At 60.1% G+C, this 21503-nt stretch overlaps 1 protein-coding gene across 3 annotated transcripts in view; it reads left to right on the forward strand.

Annotated features, from left to right (window-relative positions):
- The window catches only part of SPTBN2 (spectrin beta, non-erythrocytic 2), a 41577-nt gene extending 26287 nt beyond the window's left edge, over window positions 1–15290 (forward strand). For all 3 annotated transcript variants that reach the window (XM_043971985.1, XM_043971986.1, XM_043971987.1), the window contains exons 8-37: window positions 577–689; window positions 782–969; window positions 1056–1173; window positions 1418–1576; window positions 1775–2077; window positions 2394–2547; window positions 2665–3535; window positions 3651–3788; window positions 3967–4723; window positions 5104–5306; window positions 5517–5607; window positions 6311–6457; window positions 6637–6900; window positions 7002–7226; window positions 7419–7508; window positions 7677–7946; window positions 8037–8167; window positions 8439–8643; window positions 8789–9163; window positions 9366–9610; window positions 9692–9830; window positions 10262–10346; window positions 10497–10693; window positions 10923–11077; window positions 11183–11258; window positions 11357–11407; window positions 11540–11760; window positions 12565–12738; window positions 13243–13285; window positions 14421–15290. In XM_043971985.1, the coding sequence (XP_043827920.1) occupies window positions 577–689; window positions 782–969; window positions 1056–1173; window positions 1418–1576; window positions 1775–2077; window positions 2394–2547; window positions 2665–3535; window positions 3651–3788; window positions 3967–4723; window positions 5104–5306; window positions 5517–5607; window positions 6311–6457; window positions 6637–6900; window positions 7002–7226; window positions 7419–7508; window positions 7677–7946; window positions 8037–8167; window positions 8439–8643; window positions 8789–9163; window positions 9366–9610; window positions 9692–9830; window positions 10262–10346; window positions 10497–10693; window positions 10923–11077; window positions 11183–11258; window positions 11357–11407; window positions 11540–11760; window positions 12565–12738; window positions 13243–13285; window positions 14421–14654 (6422 nt within the window). In that variant the 3' untranslated portion in view covers window positions 14655–15290. The remainder of the gene's footprint in view (window positions 1–576; window positions 690–781; window positions 970–1055; window positions 1174–1417; window positions 1577–1774; window positions 2078–2393; window positions 2548–2664; window positions 3536–3650; window positions 3789–3966; window positions 4724–5103; window positions 5307–5516; window positions 5608–6310; window positions 6458–6636; window positions 6901–7001; window positions 7227–7418; window positions 7509–7676; window positions 7947–8036; window positions 8168–8438; window positions 8644–8788; window positions 9164–9365; window positions 9611–9691; window positions 9831–10261; window positions 10347–10496; window positions 10694–10922; window positions 11078–11182; window positions 11259–11356; window positions 11408–11539; window positions 11761–12564; window positions 12739–13242; window positions 13286–14420) is intronic.
- The last annotated feature ends 6213 nt before the right edge of the window (window positions 15291–21503 follow it).

Genomic DNA, 21503 nt, shown 5'->3' on the forward strand with positions numbered 1-21503 from the left:
ACCTTCCCCGACTTTATCCAAGGGTCTTGGTGCTCTCTGACATTGCCAGCAGCTCCGAGAGTCAGGGTCATTAACCAGATTGAGCCAAGTCACGGGGAGCCACAGTCTGTTACCTCCCTGCCCCAACCAGAGGTGAAGGTGGGGGGGTGGCCTTGGCCCCACACTGGCACTGCCCGGCCAGCTCACCAGGCCCTCTCTCTGTGTCCTAGATTGGGACTCCAGAAAGCTGCAGAGCCCTGGAGGCCACAGGCACTCTGGCCAATCCGCTTCTGGCCACCTCCTGGCCAGCTGACCTCCCACACTTCTTCCCAGGCCAGTGGTGCAAGAGCGTGGCATACGCTGTTTCTCCTCTGAACTGCCCAGGCACCAAGGGCCCTGGGAAAGTACTCTGTTAACTTGTCCATGACCTTGCAGGCTGAATGACTTAATTGCCAATTTGACTTGTGAGAGCCTGCCCAGTAGTCCCGGCCGAAAGATTGACTGACTGAGAGCAAGGAGGACAATAGGCAGGATTCTCTAAGGAGGGGGAGGTGGGAGGGCCCCGGGCCTCGGACATGGATTGTCTTCTTCTCCCAGATGTGAATGTGGACCAGCCTGACGAGAAATCCATCATCACCTATGTGGCCACTTACTACCACTACTTCTCCAAGATGAAGGCCCTCGCAGTGGAAGGCAAGCGGATCGGCAAGGTATGGCCCCAGGGTGGCGGCGGCCTGGCTGGAGGGGGCGGGCAGGGGCTTCCAGGAAGGACAGTGCAGCCACACGCGGTCCTCCTGCCCAGGTGCTGGACTACGCCTTGGAAGCCGAGCGCTTAGTGGAGAAATACGAGTCTCTGGCCTCCGAACTGCTCCAGTGGATCGAGCAAACCATCGTGACCCTCAATGACCGGCAGCTCGCCAACTCCCTGAGTGGCGTGCAGAACCAGCTGCAGTCCTTCAACTCTTACCGCACCGTGGAGAAGCCTCCCAAGTAAGCTGCCCGCGCCGGTCAGGCGGCCCACCACCTGGGGCGGGCCCGGGCCGCAGGGTCCAACTGCTCTTCTCCCCTCCCTGCAGGTTCACCGAGAAAGGGAACTTGGAAGTTCTGCTCTTCACCATCCAGAGCAAACTGCGCGCCAACAACCAGAAGGTGTACGCTCCGAGGGAGGGCCGGCTCGTCTCAGACATCAACAAGGTTGGTGCGCCTGCACCCTCCCTGCTCAGTGTGACATGCCTGATCCCTCAGGCTCCTGGTGAGCTGCCCGTCTGTCCCATGGCCTCGGCCCCGCTGCCTTGCTGTCCTCAGTTGGACACCGCTCCCTAAACATCCCTTGCTGGGACAAACGCGTCCTAAGCCAGTTTTCAGACCAGCCCCAGGGGGCCATGCCTCTGTGTCCCTCACTCCCCTGTTACTGCTGACCAGGCCCTGACCCTTGCAGGCTTGGGAACGTCTGGAGAAAGCGGAGCATGAGCGAGAGCTGGCTCTGCGCACCGAGCTGATTCGCCAGGAGAAGCTGGAACAGCTGGCCGCCCGCTTTGACCGCAAGGCCGCCATGCGGGAGACCTGGCTTAGTGAGAATCAGCGCCTTGTGGCCCAGGTCAGTGGGGTCAGGCCTGGGGCCTGGAGAGCTGACAAGAGAAGGGCCTCCCCCGTTGGGGGTGCCTGGAGGCTGGACCTCCAAGATGGTCGGCCCCCCAGCCAGAAGGCAGGGCCAGAAGTCACAGGATAGTGGGGCACGTGGGCCGTGGGACCAGGGACTACCACCCATGACCTCATCCTTTCACCCGCACTGCAGGATAACTTTGGCCTGGAGCTGGCAGCTGTGGAAGCCGCGGTGCGGAAGCACGAGGCCATTGAGACCGACATTGTGGCCTACAGTGGGCGCGTGCAAGCTGTGGACGCCGTGGCTGCAGAGCTGGCTGCTGAGCGCTACCATGACATCAAGCGGGTGGCAGCCCGGCAGCACAATGTGGCCCGGCTGTGGGACTTCCTGCGGCAGATGGTGGCAGCACGGCGTGAGCGGCTGCTACTTAACCTCGAGCTGCAGAAGGTTTTCCAAGACCTCTTCTACCTCATGGACTGGATGGAGGAGATGAGGGTATGTCCAGGCAGCCCCTGAGGGGGAAAGCCAAGGGCTTGGGGCAGTGGGCACTGAGCCAGGGAGAATGCCTGAGGTGGGGAAAGTGAGAGTCGGGGCAGCGGGCAGTGCCTGCCTGTGCCCCTGGGGCAGGGATGGAGCCCAAGAGAGCCCTGGTCAAGGGATGGAAGAGTGAGAGATGATAGAAGGCAAAGTCCCAGGATGGCTACTCCACTCCAAGACGGCAGACCCAGGCTAGGACACTGGCTGGACGTGCCAAGTCACAAGCCAGGCTGGGAGGGAAGGGTGACGGCCCCACATCCTGTGTCTGTGGCAGGGCCGACTGCAGTCTCAGGACCTGGGCAAGCACTTGGCAGGGGTAGAAGATCTGCTGCAGCTGCATGAGCTGGTGGAAGCCGACATCGCGGTGCAGGCAGAGCGGGTGCGGGCAGTCAGTGCCTCGGCACTCCGGTTCAGTGACCCAGGCGCAGGTGAGAGGCTGGGGAGGGGTGAGGGGAGAGACCAGGGGCAATGCAGCAAGAAGCCAGGGGGGCCGTGGCAGGGGAGATGAGGCCCTGAGCAGCCCCTCTGCTCCCTTCCTGCTCCAGGCTATAAGCCGTGTGACCCCCAGCTTGTGTCGCAGCGTGTGGAGGCCCTGCAGCAGAGCTATGAGGGTCTCTGTGAGCTGGCAGCCACGCGGAGAGCCCAGCTGGAAGAGTCTCGCCGCCTCTGGCGCTTCCTCTGGGAAGTGGGAGAGGCAGAGGCCTGGATCCGAGAACAGCAGCACCTCCTGGCGTCCGCCGAACCCGGCCGTGACCTCACCGGCGTGATGCGGCTCCTCAGCAAGCACACCGCCCTCCGAGATGAAATGAGCGGCCGCCTGGGACCACTGCAGCTCACGCTGGAGCAGGGGCAGCAACTGGTCGCAGAAGGCCACCCGGGAGCAAAGCAGGCTGCCGCGCGTGGGGCCGAGCTGCGGGCCCAATGGGAGCGCCTCGAAGCCCTGGCAGAGAAGCGGGCCCAGGACCTGGCCCAGGCCTCCAGCCTCTACCAGTTCCAGGCAGAGGCTCATGACATGGAGACATGGCTGGTAGATGCCCTGCGCCTGGTGTCCAGCCCAGAGCTGGGTCATGACGAGTTCTCCACCCAGGCCTTGGCCAAGCAGCACCGGGCCCTGGAGGAGGAGATGTGCAGCCACCGGCCTGCCCTGGATGCGCTGAGGGAACAGGCTGCGGCCTTGCCGGCCGCCGTGGCTCACGCCCCTGAGGTGCAGGGCTGGCTGCCCATGCTGGAGCGCCGCTACCAGGAGCTCCAAGCTCGAGCGGGCGAGCGGGCCCGGGCCCTGGAGGCCGCCCTCGCTCACTACACCATGCTCAGCGAGGCGAGTGCCTGCGGGCTCTGGGTGGATGAGAAGGAACAGTGGCTCAATGGGCTAGCCTTGCCCGAGCGCCTGGAGGACCTGGAGGTGGTGCAGCAGAGGTGAGCGCCTCCTTGAGCCCCGCACGCCGCTGCTTGCTGAGTCCCTGGATGCCTGCCCGGGGTCCTAGGAGTGGGGTCCTGGGAGAGTCCGAGCCTCTGATCTCGCTCTTGGCAGGTTTGAGACCTTGGAGCCTGAGATGAATGCTCTGGCCGCCCGCGTCACTGCAGTCAATGGCATTGCCCAGCAGCTGCTGGAGGCCGAGCCGCCCAGCAGGGACAGCATCCTTGCCACCCAGAAGCAACTCAACCACAGGTGAGCTTGGGCCAGGGCTGCTGGGAGCGACAGGGGTTGGCAGGTAGGAATGGGCAGGGAGCCAGGGGAAAGGAGAAGCTGGAAAGGGGGAGGTGAGAGCCAAGGCAGGGGACGGCCACTCCCGGACACACCTGCCCGCGGGGGCCGAGCTCACAAACAACTCTCCCACCCTCTCAAGGTGGCAGCAATTCCGGAACCTCGCAGACGGCAAGAAGGCAGCCCTGACCTCTGCCCTGAACATCCAGAACTACCACCTCGAGTGCACAGAGACGCAGGCCTGGATGAGGGAGAAGACCAAAGTGATCGAGTCCACTCAGGGCCTGGGCAATGACCTGGCTGGAGTGCTAGCCTTGCAGCGCAAGCTAGCTGGCACAGAACGAGACCTGGAAGCCATCGGAACCCGCGTGGGGGCCCTGGCCCAGGAGGCGCAGGCCTTGGCCAGCGGCCACCCGGCACAGGCCCCTGCCATCCAGGCCCGGCTCCGCGAGGTCCAGGAGGGCTGGGAGGGCCTGCGTGCCACCATGCGTCGCAGGGAGGAGTCCCTGGGTGAGGCCAGGCGGCTACAGGACTTTCTTAGGAGCTTGGATGACTTCCAGGCGTGGCTGGGCCGCACCCAGACGGCCGTGGCCTCTGAAGAAGGACCGGCCACCCTTCCCGAGGCAGAGGCTCTCCTGGCCCAACACGCAGCCCTGCGGGACGAGGTGGAGCGTGCCAAGGGCGAGTACGGCCGGCTCCGCGCTGTGGGCGAAGAGGTGACCCGCGACCAGGCCGATCCCCAGTGTCTCTTCCTGAGGCAGCGCCTGGAGGCTTTGGGTACCGGCTGGGAAGAACTGGGCCGCATGTGGGAGAGCCGCCAGGCCCGGCTGGCCCAAGCCCATGGCCTGCAAGGGTTTCTGCGAGATGCTCGGCAGGCCGAGGGTGTGCTCAGCAGCCAGGTGAGACGGCCCCAGGAGGCAGAGGCCCCAAGGGGGAGTGGGAGGAAGGAGAGGGAAGGGACAGGGAGAAAGAAGAAGCGGCGGAGCAGATTGGGTGAGCCCTGGGGCCGTGGTCAGGAGCACCTGGGCAAGTCACTTCACCTCTCTGACTCGGGGGGAGGGTGGAACTCAGATTCCGAGGCCCCTTCTAGCTTCCGTGAAGAAGCATCCCCAATTCCACGCTGCTCTGAGGCTCCCCATGACAGGAGGCTGCTGCCACCCCCTTCCTCCAAGCTGGTGCATGTCCCCAGTCCCTCAAGCGGCCCGTTCTCCAGATGCCCAGGCCTTGTTTTCCAGGGCTGGAGGAGGCCTGAGCAGCTGCCCATGTCTCTTCCCCACAGGAGTATGTGCTGTCTCACACGGAGATGCCAGGGACCCTCCAAGCTGCTGATGCTGCCATCAAAAAGCTAGAGGATTTCATGAGCACCATGGATGCCAACGGGGAGCGGATCCGGGGGCTCCTGGAAGCAGGACGGCAGCTGGTGGCGGGCGGCAACATTCACGCCGAGAAGATCAGGGAGAAGGCGGACTCGATTGAGAAGAGGTGGGTGGGCCTGGGCCTGGGAGGGGTGCGGGGGTGGGGCGGGGGGGGGGGTCCAGGGGAGGCTTGGAGGAGGGGCAGGCCTCAGGGTGGCTGGGGGTGGCCGGGAGACACCCTGGATGCCAGGGCCCAGATAGGAAGGCGGGCTCTGGGCCTGGCCTGGCACTGGTTGTGCCAGGCCAGGAGGTCACGGGTGACCGGGCATCTTTACAGGCACAGCAAGAATCAAGAGGCCGCCCAGCAGCTTCTCCAGCGTCTCCGGGACAACCGAGAGCGCCAGCACTTCTTACAGGAGTGTCACGAGGTGGGTCCCCAGCCCTCTGAGCACCGCCGAGGGGAAGCGCCCTGCAGAGTCTCCCCCGTCCCCTAGGCCTGGCTCGGCATTAGCCCTCCCTCTCCACTCAGACAGCTCTTACTGTCTCCTTGGGTCTGGCGCAGTGGCCTCCCCTGGGCCTCCAGGCTCTGGCCATCACCCTGTGATCCTGCGGCAGGTCAGCCTGCTTCAGAAGGTCCAGAGAAAATCCACACTCCTCCCTGGTCTGTCTCCAGACATGCTCCCCCTTCCTCCACGTTGGGTCTGAGGCCCACAGACCTCGGCTGGTCCATCTTCCACCTCCAGGCCTTTGCCCTCGCACTCCCCTCTTCACTTGGACCTCTGTGAATCCCTGGTGCCCATCACCTCTCCTATATCAGGCATAGGCGGAGCCCTCCTCCTCTCACCAACATTAGGATGTATGTCTTTTTGTTTTTATCTGTACTTGGAACTTCCTTCCAAAAGAACGGAAGCCGCCTGATTCCTCATCGACCCTCAGGACCTGGCCCAGTGCCTGGCAGTGATGGCTGTTCTTGTCCATGGCCAGGCAGGGCCAGCCCTGCCTCCGCCTGCCTGTTCTCTTGCTCCCGTCCCCTTTGGGTCCCTCCCTCCCACCGCCCCTGACTTCCAGCCCTTCTTTACCTGGGACGCCCCTCGCCCTCTTCCTGATGGCTCTCTTTCCCACCTGGTCTAGCTGACGCTGTGGATCGATGAGAAGATGCTGACGGCCCAAGATGTGTCATACGATGAGGCCCGAAACTTGCACACCAAGTGGCAAAAACACCAAGCGTTCATGGCTGAACTGGCGGCCAACAAGGACTGGCTGGACAAGATTGACAAGGTGGGCTGGGGGGCCCAGCCCCGGGGCGAGCATTCATACAGTAAATCTCATTGGATGCTTGCAAAACCCCTGGGAAGTATGGCCTGTTATCCTTCCCAGCCAGTAAACATGTCAGATCTGGGCATGATGACCTCTGCTTTCTTCCCCACATCCATCTCCCCCCCCACAACCCCCTCCAGGAAGGGCAGGTGCTGACAACGGAGAAGCCGGAGCTGAAGCCCCTGGTGTGGGAGAAGATGGAGGCCCTGCACAAGAGGTGGGAAGAGCTGGAAAACACCACCCAGGCCAAAGCCCGGAGCCTCTTCGATGCCAACCGGGCGGAGCTCTTTGCCCAAAGCTGCTCTGCCCTGGAGAGCTGGCTGGGCACCCTGCAGGCCCAGCTGCACTCGGACGACTATGGCAAGGACCTCACCAGCGTCAACATTCTCCTCAAGAAGCAGCAGGTGCGTCTGGGGGCCGCGGGGGCCGCGGGGCCGCGGGGCGGGCTGGGGGACCCTCTGCAGACACGGCCTCCTGGCCTCACAGCCGCCCCTGTGCCTGGCAGATGTTGGAACGAGAGATGGCCGTGCGGGAAAAGGAAGTGGAGACCATCCAAGCCCAGGCCAGGGCGCTGGCGCAGGAGGAGCACGGGGCCGGAGAGGTGGAGAGGACGTCCAGAGCCGTGGAGGAGAAGTTCCGGGCCCTGTACAAGCCCTTGAAAGACCGCTGCAGCCGCCTCCTGGCCTCCCGTGAGCAGCACCAGTTCCATCGTGATGTGGAAGATGAGATCGTGAGTCCTCCAGGGGAGGCCTGGGATGGGGGCCTGGCTCCCTGCTGCTTGGCTGTCCTGGGCAGGGCACGGGGAGGGGGCTGCCCTCTGATGACCCCGGGACCCACTTCTGCTTTGCTCCCACCACCCCTGGAACCCAGGGGTCTCCCTATCCCTACCATCCACTGATGCCACTGCCCCTTCCTCCCCCAGCTGTGGGTGACCGAGCGGCTGCCGATGGCCAGCTCGACAGAGCACGGCAAAGACCTGCCCAGCGTCCAGCTCCTCATGAAGAAGAACCAGGCAAGAACTTCCCCAGCCTCCCTCCCCACTGGGCTCCAGAGTCAGGGAATGGGGGTATGGTTGGGTGGGACCCAGCTGCCCTGACCCTGGTAGGCAGGTCTTGGGGTTGGCCCCTGGGCTGTGCCTGGGGCCGCTGTGGCAGCTGGTGCTTCCTCTCTCCCCTCACAGACGTTGCAGAAGGAGGTGCAGGGCCACGAACCACGCATCACAGACCTGAGAGAGCGGCAGCAAGCCCTTGGAGCAGCAGCCGGACCTGAGCTGGCCGCCCGCGTGGCTGAGCTCCAGGAGCTGTGGCGGCGTCTGGGCCAGGAGCTAGACCAGCGTGGGGCTCGCCTCCAGGACGCGCTGCGGGCCCAGCAGTTCTACCGCGACGCCGCTGAGGCTGAGGCTTGGATGGGCGAGCAGGAGCTGCACATGATGGGCCAGGAGAAGGCCAAGGTGAGCACCACGGCAGGTGTGGGCCACATCCTGGGACCTCGGCCCGGCCAGGGCTTCCAGTCCCTCACCCGCTGCCCATCCCTCCCCCAGGATGAGCTGAGCGCTCAGGCCGAGGTCAAGAAACACCAGGTCCTGGAACAAGCCCTGGCAGACTACGCACACACTGTCCACCAGCTGGCGGCCAGCAGTCAGGACATGATTGACGGCCACCATCCCGAGAGGTGAGGTGCCACAGCTGGGTATGGGGGGGCCTGGCTCTGCCCCTCAGGAGCTGTGTGACCTTAGGCCAGTCCCCAGGCCTCTCTGGGCCCATTTGGGCTTCCCAACGTCTGTCCTCAGGCTTGGCGGGCATAGCGCTGGTGACCCTCAAGTGCCATCTCAATGTGGCTGAGGGGGATTGAAGGAGGCTGTGCCAAGTGGGGAAGCAGAGTCTGTGGGGCCAGAGGCCAGCCCCCGCCAGCTCACCCCCCCACCTCCGGCCTCCCCCCACAGTGACCGGCTGACGATCCGCCAAGCCCAGGTGGAGAAGCTCTATGCTAGCCTGAAGGAGCTGGCAGTGGAGCGGCGTGGGCGGCTTCTCGAGCACCAGCGGCTGTGCCAGCTACGGCGGGACCTAGATGACCTGGAGCAGTGGATTCAGGAGCGGGAGGTGGTAGCTGCTTCCCACGAGCTGGGCCAGGACTACGAGCACGTGACGGTAAGCGCCAGGCTGAGGGGACCAGGGGGTGCCTTGAGGGTGTAACTGTCTCTTCCAGCCAGAGTGAGTATGCCGGGGCAGGGGTCAGAGAGCTGGGGGCTTGCTGAGGGCACAACCCCGTTCAGGCCCATATTTTCCATACCAGATGTTGCGAGACAAATTTCGGGAGTTCTCTCGAGATACCAGCACCATTGGTCAGGAGCGGGTAGACAGCACCAATGCCCTGGCTGACGGGCTGATCACTGGGGGCCATGCTGCCCGGGCCACAGTGGCTGAGTGGAAGGACGGACTCAACGAGGCCTGGGCTGACCTTTTGGAGTTACTGGACACCCGGGGCCAGGTTCTGGCCGCTGCCCATGAGCTGCAGCGCTTCCTCCATGGGGCGCGGCAGGCCTTAGCGCGAGTCCAACACAAGCAGCAGCAGCTGCCCGAGGGAGCCGGTCGAGACCTGAATTCTGCTGAGGCCTTGCAGCGCAGGCACTGTGCCTATGAGCACGACATCCAGGCGCTGAGTGCCCAGGTGCGTGCCCCCAGAAGCAGGGGGCAGCAGACCCTGGGTCCCTCCTCCCAGCCCAACCTTCCTTCTCCCCTTCCTCTGTGCCCTTGATTCCGCCTCCCCCCCCCACCCCGCTGATAGTGTGGGAGAGAGCTAGGATACCCCTGGGGGAGTGTGTGCCAAGAGCAGAAGGGGCACCCTGACCCTTGACTTGGGGGCTCTGCAGGTGCAGCAGGTGCAGGATGATGGCCACCGCCTACAGAAGGCCTACGCGGGGGAGAAGGCAGAGGAGATCGGCCGCCACATGCAGGCTGTGGCCGAGGCCTGGGCCCAGTTACAGGCGAGCTCTGCTGGACGACGCCAGCTGCTCCTGGACACCGGGGACAAGTTCCGCTTCTTCCAGGCTGTCCGGGAGCTCATGCTCTGGATGGATGGGGTCAACCTGCAGATGGATGCCCAGGAGCGGCCCCGGTGAGCTCAGGGGGATGGAGGGCCGGGGCCGGTTGGAAGCTCTGGGGGCCCTGGGAGACTGAGTGTCCGTGTGCTCCCCAGGGATGTGTCCTCTGCCGACCTGATGATCAAGCACCACCAGGGCATCAAAGCCGAGATCGAGGCCCGAGCCGACCGCTTCTCCTCCTGCATCCTCCTGGGCCAGGAGCTGCTGGCCAAGAACCACTATGCGTCCGAAGAGGTGACCGGCCAGGCCCCTCCCCAGCTCCTCTTGCCTCCCATGCAGGGCCAGTTTCCTCCCGCTCCAACTGCCACTGGCTTGAGCTCAGGGGCCGGCATTGCTCCCACCTAAATCGCCAGGCTCTACCCCCAAGAAGTTTATGTACTAGTGGCAGGGCTGCAGAAGTGGGGTTTGTTTTTGTTTTTGTTTTTGTTTTGTGAGGCAGTGGGGGTTAAGTGACTTGTCCAGGGTCACACAGCTAATAAGTGTCAAGGGTCTGAGGCCAGATTTGAACTCAGGTCCTTCTGAATCCAGGGCCGGTGCTTTATCCACTGTACCACCCAGCTGCCCCCAAAAGTGGGGTTTGAACCGATTCCTTAAGGGGAACTCAGAGTTGCCAGAGGCCCTGGTGGGGGAGGGGGCAGCCCCACTCAGCTGCTTCTCTGCCCCAGATCTCAGAGAAACTGGAGCAGCTCCAGGCAAGGCGCCAGGAGACGTCAGACAAGTGGCAGGAGAACATGGACTGGTTTCAGCTCGGTGAGTCGCCGGGGCCCCTCTCGGGCAGGACAGGCGGCAGGGCAGGGAGGGGGGTTCTGTAGTACCTGCGGTCACACAGCCAGATGGCCAGAGATGCCCCCTGCCTTAGCCCCAGCTCACACTGACCCCTAGCGTCCCCCCCCCTCACAGTTCTGGAAGTGCTGGTGTTTGGCCGAGATGCTGGCGTGGCCGAGGCCTGGCTCTGCAGCCAGGAGCCCCTGGTGCGAAGCGCCGAGCTGGGCTGCACCGTCGACGAGGTGGAGAGCCTCATCAAGAGGCATGAGGCCTTCCAGAAAGCCGCAGCCTCCTGGGAGGAGCGCTTCAGTGCTCTGGAAAAGCTCACTGCGGTAAGTTAGGAGGCCCCCAGGCCTCTCCCCCAGGGCCCCCAGACAGGTAGAAATGGAGAAGCCTCTCGTGTCACTCGCCCTCCCCTTGTCTTGTGGTACCTCTGGCTCCCCTGTCCTCAGCCAGTGGGGCCCAGAGGAGCTTTCGCTCCTGTACTTGCAGATGAAAAGGGCAAGTCTCCCCCCTCATTCCTGGGGGGCTTCACCCTCTGAACCCTTGGTTTTCTGGCAGCTGGAGGAGAAGGAGCAGCAGCAGAGGTGGCGGCGGCAGCAGGAAGAGGAGGAAGAACGCAGGAAGAAGGAGCCCCCAGCCTCAGTTTCCCCAGCAGTGCCTCCCCACAGGGATCATGTGGATGGCCAGACAGCCGCAGAGGCTTCACGGGTTGGGTAAGAGCTGGGGTTGCTGGAAAGGGGGAAGGGAAGAGAAGAGAAGCGGTAGGGCGAGAGGAGCATCTGGGACTAAAGGTCACAGTGGCATCTCCTGCTCTCCAGGACCCACCCCCGGCTGCCATCCTCTGGGGAGCCAGTTGCGGTCAACGGTGTCTGCACGGATGCCGAATCCTCAGAGGTAACCCATTGACCCTGGTTTGCCACCCTGCCCCGTCAGGCCCTTGACCTTTCTGCCCATGCCCCTCCCCGATCCCTGTCCTGTTCTTGTTTTTGCAGCCCCGGTTGGAACAACAAAGACTAGACCAGAGCAGCTCCCTAGAAGGCCCCGTGAGTCTGCCCCATAGAGGGGTCCCCATGGGGGGAGCAGAGAGGCAAAGGGCGGGGAGGGTGTGGGAAGGTGTCTCTTGGGCGCCGCCTACACCTCACCCATAATAACTGACCATTGTGCCTCCTCCCTAGGTCCCTGGGGCAGGGGAAGCAGCCAATGGACCACGGGGAGAGAGGCAGAGCCGGGCGCGAGGCCCTGCCCCTTCGCCAATGCCCCAAGGCAGGGCCCCTGAAGCTGCCTATTCTGCCACTCTGCCCCCTCGCGGCCCCGAGCTCTCTGCCCAGGAGCAGATGGAGGGCCTGCTCTGCCGAAAACAGGAAATGGAGGCTTTTGGCAAGAAGGCAGCCAACAGGTACTGGGGCCTGTGGAAAGCAGGACACTGAGGTCCCTGGGCATCCAGGGACAGTGATATGAGGGGTGAGGCCAGAGTTTGTGACAGGCCCTCTTGGTGTATAACACGTGCAAAAGCTGAGAGTCCAGAGGTCCAGAATCTCAGAACCTTAAAGGCCGCCCAATGCCGGCCAGCCTCACTCGAGGACCTCCGGTGGCCAGGCCTGGCCGCTGGCCCTTGGGGCAGCACCTATTCTGGAAAGACGAGGCCCAGTTGCCTCCTCACCTTCCCCCCGTTTTCCTGGCTCTGTTTTCCAGACCTGACTCTGTCTTCATCACAATGCCCCCCAGACAGCTCCCCCGTCCTCGCTGCCCTCTTACGTTGTAGCCTGGCAGTGGTGCCACGCTCAGGGCGGAGGCCCCCAGAACAAGTGCTCCCTAGCCCTGCCTGTCAGTGCAGCCTTCTAACATTACAAAGCCCCTTCTCCTCGTGCGTCCCTGCAGCTGTGGGCAGACCTTGGGTGTGTTTGCTGGGGCCTTTGGAGGCTCTCTGATACCCTCCAGGTTCCTCTTCTTTGTTCAGGCCTGGGATGGTTAATGCCCTTTGGGACATGGGGCACCTGGACCTGAGGGCAGCACCCCCAGCATGTGTGTCACCAAACCCTCCTGCCGCTCGGGCTCCTCCTCTGTGAAATGAGGTTCCTCCACAGCTAGGACTCCAACATCCCGTGGGCATCTGCCCACGGTTTAAAGATGAAAAGTAGGATGGAGTTGGGAGCTGGTCCCAGGACCGGCTCCTCACCTGAGCACCCCCTGTGCCCCCCAGGTCCTGGCAGACCGTGTATTGTGTCCTGCGTCGCAGCACCCTCGGCTTCTACAAGGATGCCCGAGCCGCAAACATCGGACTGCCCTACCACGGAGAGGTGCCGGTCAGCCTGGCCAGAGCCCAGGGCAGTGTGGCCCTAGACTACCGGAAACGCAAGCATGTCTTCAAGCTGGGGTATGAGGGCAACTCCGGCGGGGCCCAGAGAGCAGCAGAGAGCCTCCGAGGGGCTGGAGGGGCAGGGCTCAGAGGGCATTGCTGTAGGCAGGTCAGGGATGCTAGGCAAACATTAAACCCTGGGGGGGTGTGGGGGGGACATGGCACACTGGGCCTGGTGTGGCCCTGGAAGACCTCAGACCTGCCCTTTGCCAGGCTGCTTCCAGCTTCCAGGGAGTGGGTGGGAGAAGACGGTCAGCTTATCCTGATGCAGCCTACCCCTGCCTGCTGGGTGGAGGGTGTCTGTGCCCATGCAGCCTGTACCGGGCTGTGGGCACCCACTTCCTCACACGCCGTGGTCTTAGGGAATTTGAGGAATGTGCAGGAAGGAGCTTGCCCAGCATGGCTCCCCAGGCTGCTTCTCAGCTGCTGTGCCCAGCCCTTTGGCTGGACAGCTGTCCATTGGGACTCATCTGGCTGATGGCCGTGCCAGGCTCTGCCTGAGGTTTCTTTCTTCCTCCACAGTTTACAGGATGGAAAGGAGTATTTATTCCAAGCCAAGGATGAGGTGAGCAAACCCCCGTCCTCGGCCCCACTCCCATGTTCTGGAATTCCACGGCTTCTGGGATCCCCCTCCTCCCCTCTTCTCAGTCTCCCATGTGTCCCATTTCTTAGCATTTGTAAACCACTTGTGATGTTCTGCAATTGATGTGTAGAATAGTCACAAAAACGTTCCCTTTTGTGGTCTCAACATTGTGGCCCAGTGCCTTCGGCAGTACAGATTGCAACCCATTCAGTTCAATTCACCAACCCTGCATTAAGCACCTGTTATGTGCCAAGCCTGTACTAGGCACGGAGGATAAAAAGACAAAAACGAATCAGTCCTTGCCCTCGAGGGACACACTAAAGGAAACAACACACACACAGAGGAGTAAATGCAGAATACGTAGCATGTCAATGCCAAGTCGTTTCGGCTAGAGGGAGGTCAAAGGAGTTGGGGATAGACTATTCAGACCCAGGACCAGCCAAGCTGGCTGGATTGGGAGGGGCAGAGGGGAGAGTTGTGTGAATGAAAGATAGATTGTGGAGGGCCTTCAGGGCCCCATGGAGGCCTTTGTATGTTGGGGTGGTTTCTCTGACAAGGATTCCTAAGTCCACCCACAGGGGCTCAGGCAGAGGCTCTGTTCTCCTGCTGCTCCCACTGGGGGTGAAACCCCTGAGCCACCCTCTGGTTCATTTCTCTTGTGAGCGATTCCTAGTCGACTTTCCTTGGTCGCAGGGGGGTGAGAATTCCTTACTTATCTCAGCCATGGGGCTCTTATCTGGCCTCTGATTTTCACAAGGGAGAGAAGCCAGATGCTCAAGGGCCTGTTTCAGACCCCGCCAATGCCTCACCATTGTTCTGTTGGGGGGGGGGAGGGTTGCCAGCCGTCCAGGGCACAGGCAGCCTCCCGAGAGGTTTCCTTTGCTGCTTGGCAGCTTCTTGGTAAAGTCAAAAAGCCCTGCAGAACTTCTCTTTGTGGGTCTTTCACAAAGCATCTGTTGGTGTGGGGGCCGAGAGGGAGGACTGAAGCCGGTGTGCCTGTCGCCTCCCCTCACACATGGTGATCCCAGCCTTCTTTTTAAGCATCTATCCTGGACGCTGCCTCTGACCTTGTGAGCGTTTTCACCTATGCCTGGCTCTTCTCCCCTCCATCCCACAGGCCGAGATGAGCTCCTGGCTGCGCGTGGTCAACGCTGCCATAGCTGCGGCCTCTCCAGCCTCTGCAGAACCCGAGGAAACAGTGATGCCCAGTGCTTCCCGGGGAATGACCCGGGCCATGACCATGCCCCCGGTGTCCCCTGCCAGTGCCGAGGGCTCCGTTGTCATGCGCAGCAAAGAGGGCAAAGAAAGGGATCGGGAAAAACGCTTCAGCTTCTTCAAGAAGAACAAGTAGGGGAGGCCTCCCCGCTGGACCGCGGCCCTCACACACGGCCGGTGGGCAGACCCACCGGGGTCTGGCGCCAGGACAGCCACCTGCTGCTAGGGACCCATCTCGCCAAGCTGCGACCCCATGCCCAGGAACTTGGACTGGTGGTGCCCCAGGGCCCCCGAGGGCAGCCCTTTTCTTCTGCTATTTAATTTCCAGACTGGTGATGGGGCCCAGGCAACCCCCAGCTCATCCTCTTTCCTCCCCTCATCTGTGGGGTGCCCCCCTTCCACCTCTCTTCTCCCCACCTCTCCCCCTGCCCCCTGGAGCCTGGGACAGCCCACCTATAACCCTATGCCAAATGGGGCCTTCCCGCCCCACTTCGCCCCTGCCTTAGGGCTCTCCTCTCCCAACACAGCTAGGTTCCCTCTGGTCCTGTGTCCCCAAGGAACCAGGTAGGAACCTGTCAGAGCTGAAGCCAAGCCTTGGAGACAGGAGCGCTAAATGACGGAGCCAGTGATGCTGACGTGCCCATTCTGCCACCCCCCTTCCCCTCTCCTCCAGTCCTGAAACGCCTCCCCATGCGCTCCCAGGTGCAGGGGCTCCTCGGTGGGGTCTCCAGCCCCGTCGGGCCTCAGATGATGATTAAACTGCTCAGCTCTCTTGGTGCCTCTGGCCTCCTGTGTACTTGGATGCCCACCTCGGGTTTTCATGCCATCTCCAAAGTGCCAATTTCTAACATATCTTCCCTTCAGGGCCGCAGCCAGAGCTGGGTCTCCCCAGGCACATGGGTGAGGACAGTGGGGCCAGGTTTGGGGCCTTGATCACCGCAGCTGTAGTCCTTCCCCTGATGCAGGGTCCTCGTCCACCCCGGCCCCACATGCCTCTTGTCCCTAAATTCTCCGTGTCTTTTCCTTTCCTGGTCTGTGGTGGCGATTGCCCACAGATCCCTGCCCCCCATTAGAACACAGCTTACTCCATGGGGTGCCCAGGAAATGACACCCCCCCCCACAACCCATGCCTGGGGCCAGAGCCACGGCTGCCAGAGGCCTGAGTTCTAAGTCACAGACCCATAGGGTGAAGTCATCCAGTGCCAGAGATCAGTCCCATCTGGGCAGAATAACTCAGGAGGAGGGAGCAGGGCAAAGGGCTGCCTGCCCGTCTGATCCCAGGGCCCCAGAGCCTGACATTTCCCGTGGTCAGCAGCCCCTAGAGACCGCAGATGGGTGAGCAACCATGCAGAAGACGGGGCGGGGGGGCTTTCTAGAAGTCTCCTTCCCTGCTCTCTCAGGATGGACTAGGGGCATAGGCAGAAGACAGGCAAAGCACCCGGCACTCAGGGGTCAGATTAATGTCCAGGCCAAAGCAGAACACTCTGCACCAGCCCAGACTCGGGTGGGGGTGGGACGGGGCTGCCAAGCTTGGCTAGCTTATCCATCCATCTGAGCAGAAAACTCATAAAACCACCCCCACCGGCAGAGCCACATGCAGAAGTCTGGGCCCCAGTGACCCGTGGGTGAGGTGACCCATGGGTACCACCTGCTTATCTTGGAAGTGGAAGGCAGGTGCTGTGAACTGCCCCTACATGGGGCCTCCTACCATCACGTGTGACCCAGACACTGCCTCCCTGGGCCTTGCAACTAGTGTGTAGAAATGAAGGTGTCTAGGGCTATTTTTAAGGCTTCATCCTTACTAAATCTGTAAGGAGAGAGGGGAAAAGAAAGTGGGGGGCGGGGAGTGGTGTGTGTGTACACAAATACAACCGCTCTCCCTGAGCCAGCGAAAACATTTGCTCAGGGTCCATCCGCGACAAGCAAAGAAGGCTGGGAATCGTAGATGAAAACTAAGAGTCTTGAAGCCTTCCAAATGGACAGAAGGGCAAGGTCAGGAGGATGCTCGGACAAGTGGGGCAGCTTTGGAAAAAACAGATCAAACTGATGAACTTCCCCAAATAAAAGCAAGGGACCGTCACCCTGATTTGTGGCTTCTAGGACTGTGGAAATGATCCTATTGGGTTGGCGCTGGCCAAATCCAGACTTTTTTTTTAATTAAAAAGGGGGTAAAAAGTGGACCTGTCATTGAGAGACAGAGGATGCTGGTGGAGAGAACATTGGATTTAGAGTCAGGAAGATTTGGGTTCCAATCCTCCTGCCTCAGACACTTAGCTATGTGGCCCTGGGCAAGTCACTTACCCTCTCTGTGACTCGGTTTCCTTATCTGTAAAACATGAATAATCCCTATGTATTTATCTCACAGGGTTACTAACAAGCTGAAATGAGATAATTTTGGTCAACAGGCATTTATTAAGTGGGTACAATATGCCAGGCCCTGTGCTAAGCACCAGGGAGACTAATAAAGACCAAAGATGGCCCCTGCTTTCACAGAGCTTCCATTCTTACAGAGAAGACGAGTTGCGGGGTTTCAGAGACAGAGGGACCTCGGAAGCAGCTAATCCTGGATCCGTGCCAGTCCCCTAGTTCCAGGGTGGACAGGGACCTTGATTTCCACTCCATCATTTACTGGGTGAGGTAACAGAGGCCTTGGGAGGCTGTGGCCTACCCAAGGTTGCACAGGTAGTATCAGGGTTAGGATTTGAACCCAGGCTGTTTGGTTCCCAAGCCTTTCTCTTTCTACCTTGCCACACCCTACCTGAGGAGTCAGTCCCCATAAATGGATGGCTTCTTGGAACCTTCCAGAGACAGGGAGCTTACCACCTCCTGAGGTAGCCCATCCCATGGGAGGGCAGCTCCAGTGTTAGAACGTCTTCTTATGTCAAGCCTGGCTCTGCATCTGCCACTTTCATCCAAGTCCCCGACTGGATGAATCAAGGCCACCAGTCACTGACTAGACACAATTCTGCGCAGTCTGGAGGGAGGAGGGGAGAAGCCTCATGGAAGAGTATTGCAGGAGCCGAGCATGGTCCCTGGCACACAGTAGGTGTTTCGTGTTTACTGACTGCGTTGGGAAAGGCCTGAGGAGTGGGCTCAAGGTCACAGAGAAGAGTGGCAATTAGGGGCAGATAGGTGGCACAGTGGATAGAGCACCGGCCCTGTTGTCAGGAGGACCTGAGTTCAAATCCGGCCTCAGACACTTAACACTTACTAGCTGTGTGACCCTGGGGAAGTCACTTAACCCCAATTGCCTCACTAAAAAAAAAGTGGTGATTTCTGCTGCCGTGCTCAGGAAGGACTCAGGCTGGGAGAGGGATGGCTGAGAATGCTGCCTCCAGTGGTCCCAAATCTGCCCGGCGGGGCGTAGCAGAAAGGGGACCTAGAGAGCAGCCAGTCTCCAGAGAAGGGGCCTGAGGCCCAGAAAGGGCCAGTCAGAATTAGCTCCATTTAGGCCGGTGCGAAGAAGGCACAAGGAAGCCGATGACGCACAGTAAGTATGGGGGGCAGTATTCAAACCCGGGTCTTCCTGGCCCTAAGTCTGGTGACCCATTCCACTTCCAGATAGCTCAGACCCTTAGGAAGTTTTCCCTGACATCTAACCTTGGCCCTCAGCACTAAACAGAATAATGCAGGAGGATAGAGCACAGTGGGGCCCATCTCCTCCTTATTTCTGGCTCCTCTTGACACCTCCCAAGATCCCATCGGCTTCCTCATCTGCCTCATCACACAAGGGTTCATGATGAGCTCGTGGTCCACTAAAACCCCCAGATCCTTTTCAGACAGACTGCAACCTGCACTGTGTAAGACTTCATATGCATCCCTATAGGATTTCATTGCATTTGCTTCAACCCAGTGCTCCAAGAGCCTGTCAAGATCCTTTTGGATCCTGACTGGGAGAATGCCGATGGGGGTGGGGGGGTGGATGCTGCATTTCAAGGAGGGGGTGGCAATCAATGACATCAAAAGGAGTGACAAGGTCAAGAAGAGGCCATCGTCTGGGCCAGAGAGGGGTCCTAGGTGACCACCCAGAAGGCTGCAGGGACAGATGTGCTCAAGAAACCAAGTCAGCCAGTGGAGATGATCAGTGGGAGAAGTCTGGCTCATGGAGCAGAGGGTGTCAAGACAAGTGGAGTCATGGAGCCCGCAGAGGGAGGAAAGGAGCTGGCTAATGCTGATGCTAGCTGGAGAGGGAACAAGACTTTTAATGTGGGGGTGGGGGAGACCCAAGCCCCAGCCTCCCCCATTAGAAGGGGGCCTCCTAGAATGCAGAGACTGTCTTTGACTTTTCTTTGTATGCCCAGGGTTTGGTACAGTGCTTGGTGTGTACATAGTAGACACTTACTAAATGCCTATTGACTGAATACAAGTTCCCAAGTGGGAAAGAGATGATACTGAGGCAGAGGAGAGTCTGAACATGGAACCAAGTGTGTTGTGGAAGGAAGGGCCTGTGGGAGGCCTTCAAACCCTCAGGGTGGGCTGACTGCAAACAAAGCAATGACAATCGTCCAAATCACCCAGCACTGCTAGGCAAGGAGCTAGAGAGAATGGCTTGCACACAGTAGGACCCCAAACAGTATCTGTCAACTTGAACTGACTTTACACTGCAGGGAGAAGCTTAGGAGTCAGAGGACCTGGATTCAAATCCTACTTCTTATGCTTATTCCCTATGTGATCCTGGTCACATCTCTTGGCCTCAGTTTCCCCAGATTGAAAAGGTTAAACTAAATGAGGCTTTAAATCTATGTTTAATTTTTAAGTCTATTTCCTATGATTCTTGTCATTCAGTCCAACTCTTTGCAACCCCATTTGAGGTTTTCTTGGCAGAGGTATGGGAGTGGTTTTCCAGTTCCTTTTACGGATGAGGAAACTGAGGCAAAAAGGGTAAAGTTACTTGCCCAGGGTCACCCAGCTAGAACATGTGGCTGGATCTGAAATCAAGTCTTCCAAACTCCAGGCTTGGCACTCTATTCACTGGGCCAGGTACTGTATGACTCTTTATGCCTTTAACTCTCCCACCTGGAAATAACCTGTTGTAATGGCTCCCTTCAGCCACTAAGAGGTGCCCTGTACGAAGGCTTCTGCTTTCAACTCTAGGAAGGGAAGGCTGGGTTTCAGAAACTCATAAAGCCAAGCTGGTCCAGGGATTCCCCTGTGGCGGTCAGTCTGGTGACACCTCTGGCCCTCTTTTCTGAATCACGTTTTTAAATGCATAAAATGAAATGCAAAGGAAATCAATCATACGAAAAAGACATTGATCAAAATACTTGTAAAAAAAACGAATTCAGGGCAGCTAGGTGGGGCAGTGGATAGAGCAGCAGCCCTGGAGTCAGGAGTACCTGAGTTCAAATCCGGCCTCAGACACTTAACATTTACTAGCTGTGTGACCCTGGGCAAGTCACTTAACCCCAATTGCCTCATTAAAAAAAAAAACAAAAAAAAAACGAATTCACAGGCCCCAGGTAAGGAAAACCTGACGGCCCCATAGTTTGCAGAAAAGGAACCGGAGGCCTCCATCAGTGAGCCAGTCAATAAACAGGAAGAAAGAAGGAAAGAGAAAGAGAGGAGAGAGGGAGGAGGGAGGAGGAAGAGAGAAAAAGAAAGAGAGAGAGAGAGAGAGGAAGGAAGGAAGGAAGGAAGGAAGGAAGGAAGGAAGGAAGGAAGGAAGGAAGGAAGGAAGGAAGGAAGGAAGGAAGGAAGGAAAGAAAGCAAGCTGTTCTTGGATTTTGAGTCGGGGAAGCTGAGCAGCCAGCCCCGGGGAAAGAGGACCGGGTGCAGCCCTGCTTCTCAGGAGGAAGGAGGGGCTCGGCCCATCTCCCTCTGCCCAAGTCGGGCAGTGCCCTGCGGCTTCCTGTGATTTTGTAGCAGCCTAGAAAAGGAACGAAGGGCAGGCGAAAGGAGGAGGCTACCGGTGGTCTCCATCAGAACCGTCGTGCTTGCCCGGCCGGCCGGCTCTGAGCCTCCCTCCGTCTGTTTTCTCTACATTAACACGCGGAGCTGCGCAGGGCCTGGATGTCCCAGCTTGTGTTCAGCTTTGGAACCCGAGCCTTAGCGACGGCCTGAAGCCATTAAAGCTAAAAACAATCATTAGAGATGAAATGACATTACATTAAATTACCGAAGCTTTAATATTCAAACGCACCGACGTGAGCAAAGCCCACGGTGCTGAACCTCTGGGAACGGCCAGCCTCACTCCCACCCCCCATGTCGAGCGGGAGACAAGCCCCGCAAGATCCCGTCCTCGGTCTGCAACGGGTCCCCGGGACCCTCAGCCCCCGAGGTTCCCTGGTGTAGGTCCGCTTTTGCCAAGATTGCAAACGCACCCAGATGCTGGGCAGAGGAGTGCCTGGCACGGGCAGCTGGCGGGCGTAGACTAAGGAAGTGCTTGTGGACTGCGGGCAAACAGCAAGCCCTCCTAGGGTCCCCTCCTACCCCGCCTGGGATCGTCTCCCCTCCATCCTTTGTCACCCCCGCCGGGCCACCAGTGGCACGACCCATTGTGAAGAACAAGGGCCAGCAGCCCCCCAGGCTAGCCCTGGGCTCCCGGGACAGTCTGCGGCCTCATCCTCTAAGCCTTCCTAGGGACCCCCCCCCCCGCCCCCAATCACTGCCACGTGACCTTCGCGACATCAATTAACATACGGCCACAGGCTCGGTGTTTCACCTTCCCGAGTCAAGTGGAATAACCCACCTCCCCCCAACCTCAGTTCAAAGAATAACTCAATGGTTCAGTCCAGCCCCTTTCCTTCTGACGAGTAAGAACAGGCCGGGTTTGCGGGGCAGGGATTGGCCGGCCTTTGGGGGCGTGGCCTCTCCGCAGGGCGCTCTTCCGTCATCGTCAGGCCCCGCCCCCTGGGCGGGGAGAAAGGCAGGCGGGGCCGGCCCCTTTGCTCACGCTGTTTGCGCGCGGCGGCGGGATTGGCTGGCCGCAGCGGTGAGCGCTCGTGCTCGGGCGGGCGCGCTCGCGCCGGGCTCGTGCCTGCCTCCT

The sequence above is a fragment of the Dromiciops gliroides genome, chromosome 6 (assembly GCF_019393635.1).
Source record: "Dromiciops gliroides isolate mDroGli1 chromosome 6, mDroGli1.pri, whole genome shotgun sequence".
In the NCBI taxonomy this organism is placed as follows: Eukaryota; Metazoa; Chordata; class Mammalia; order Microbiotheria; family Microbiotheriidae; genus Dromiciops; species Dromiciops gliroides.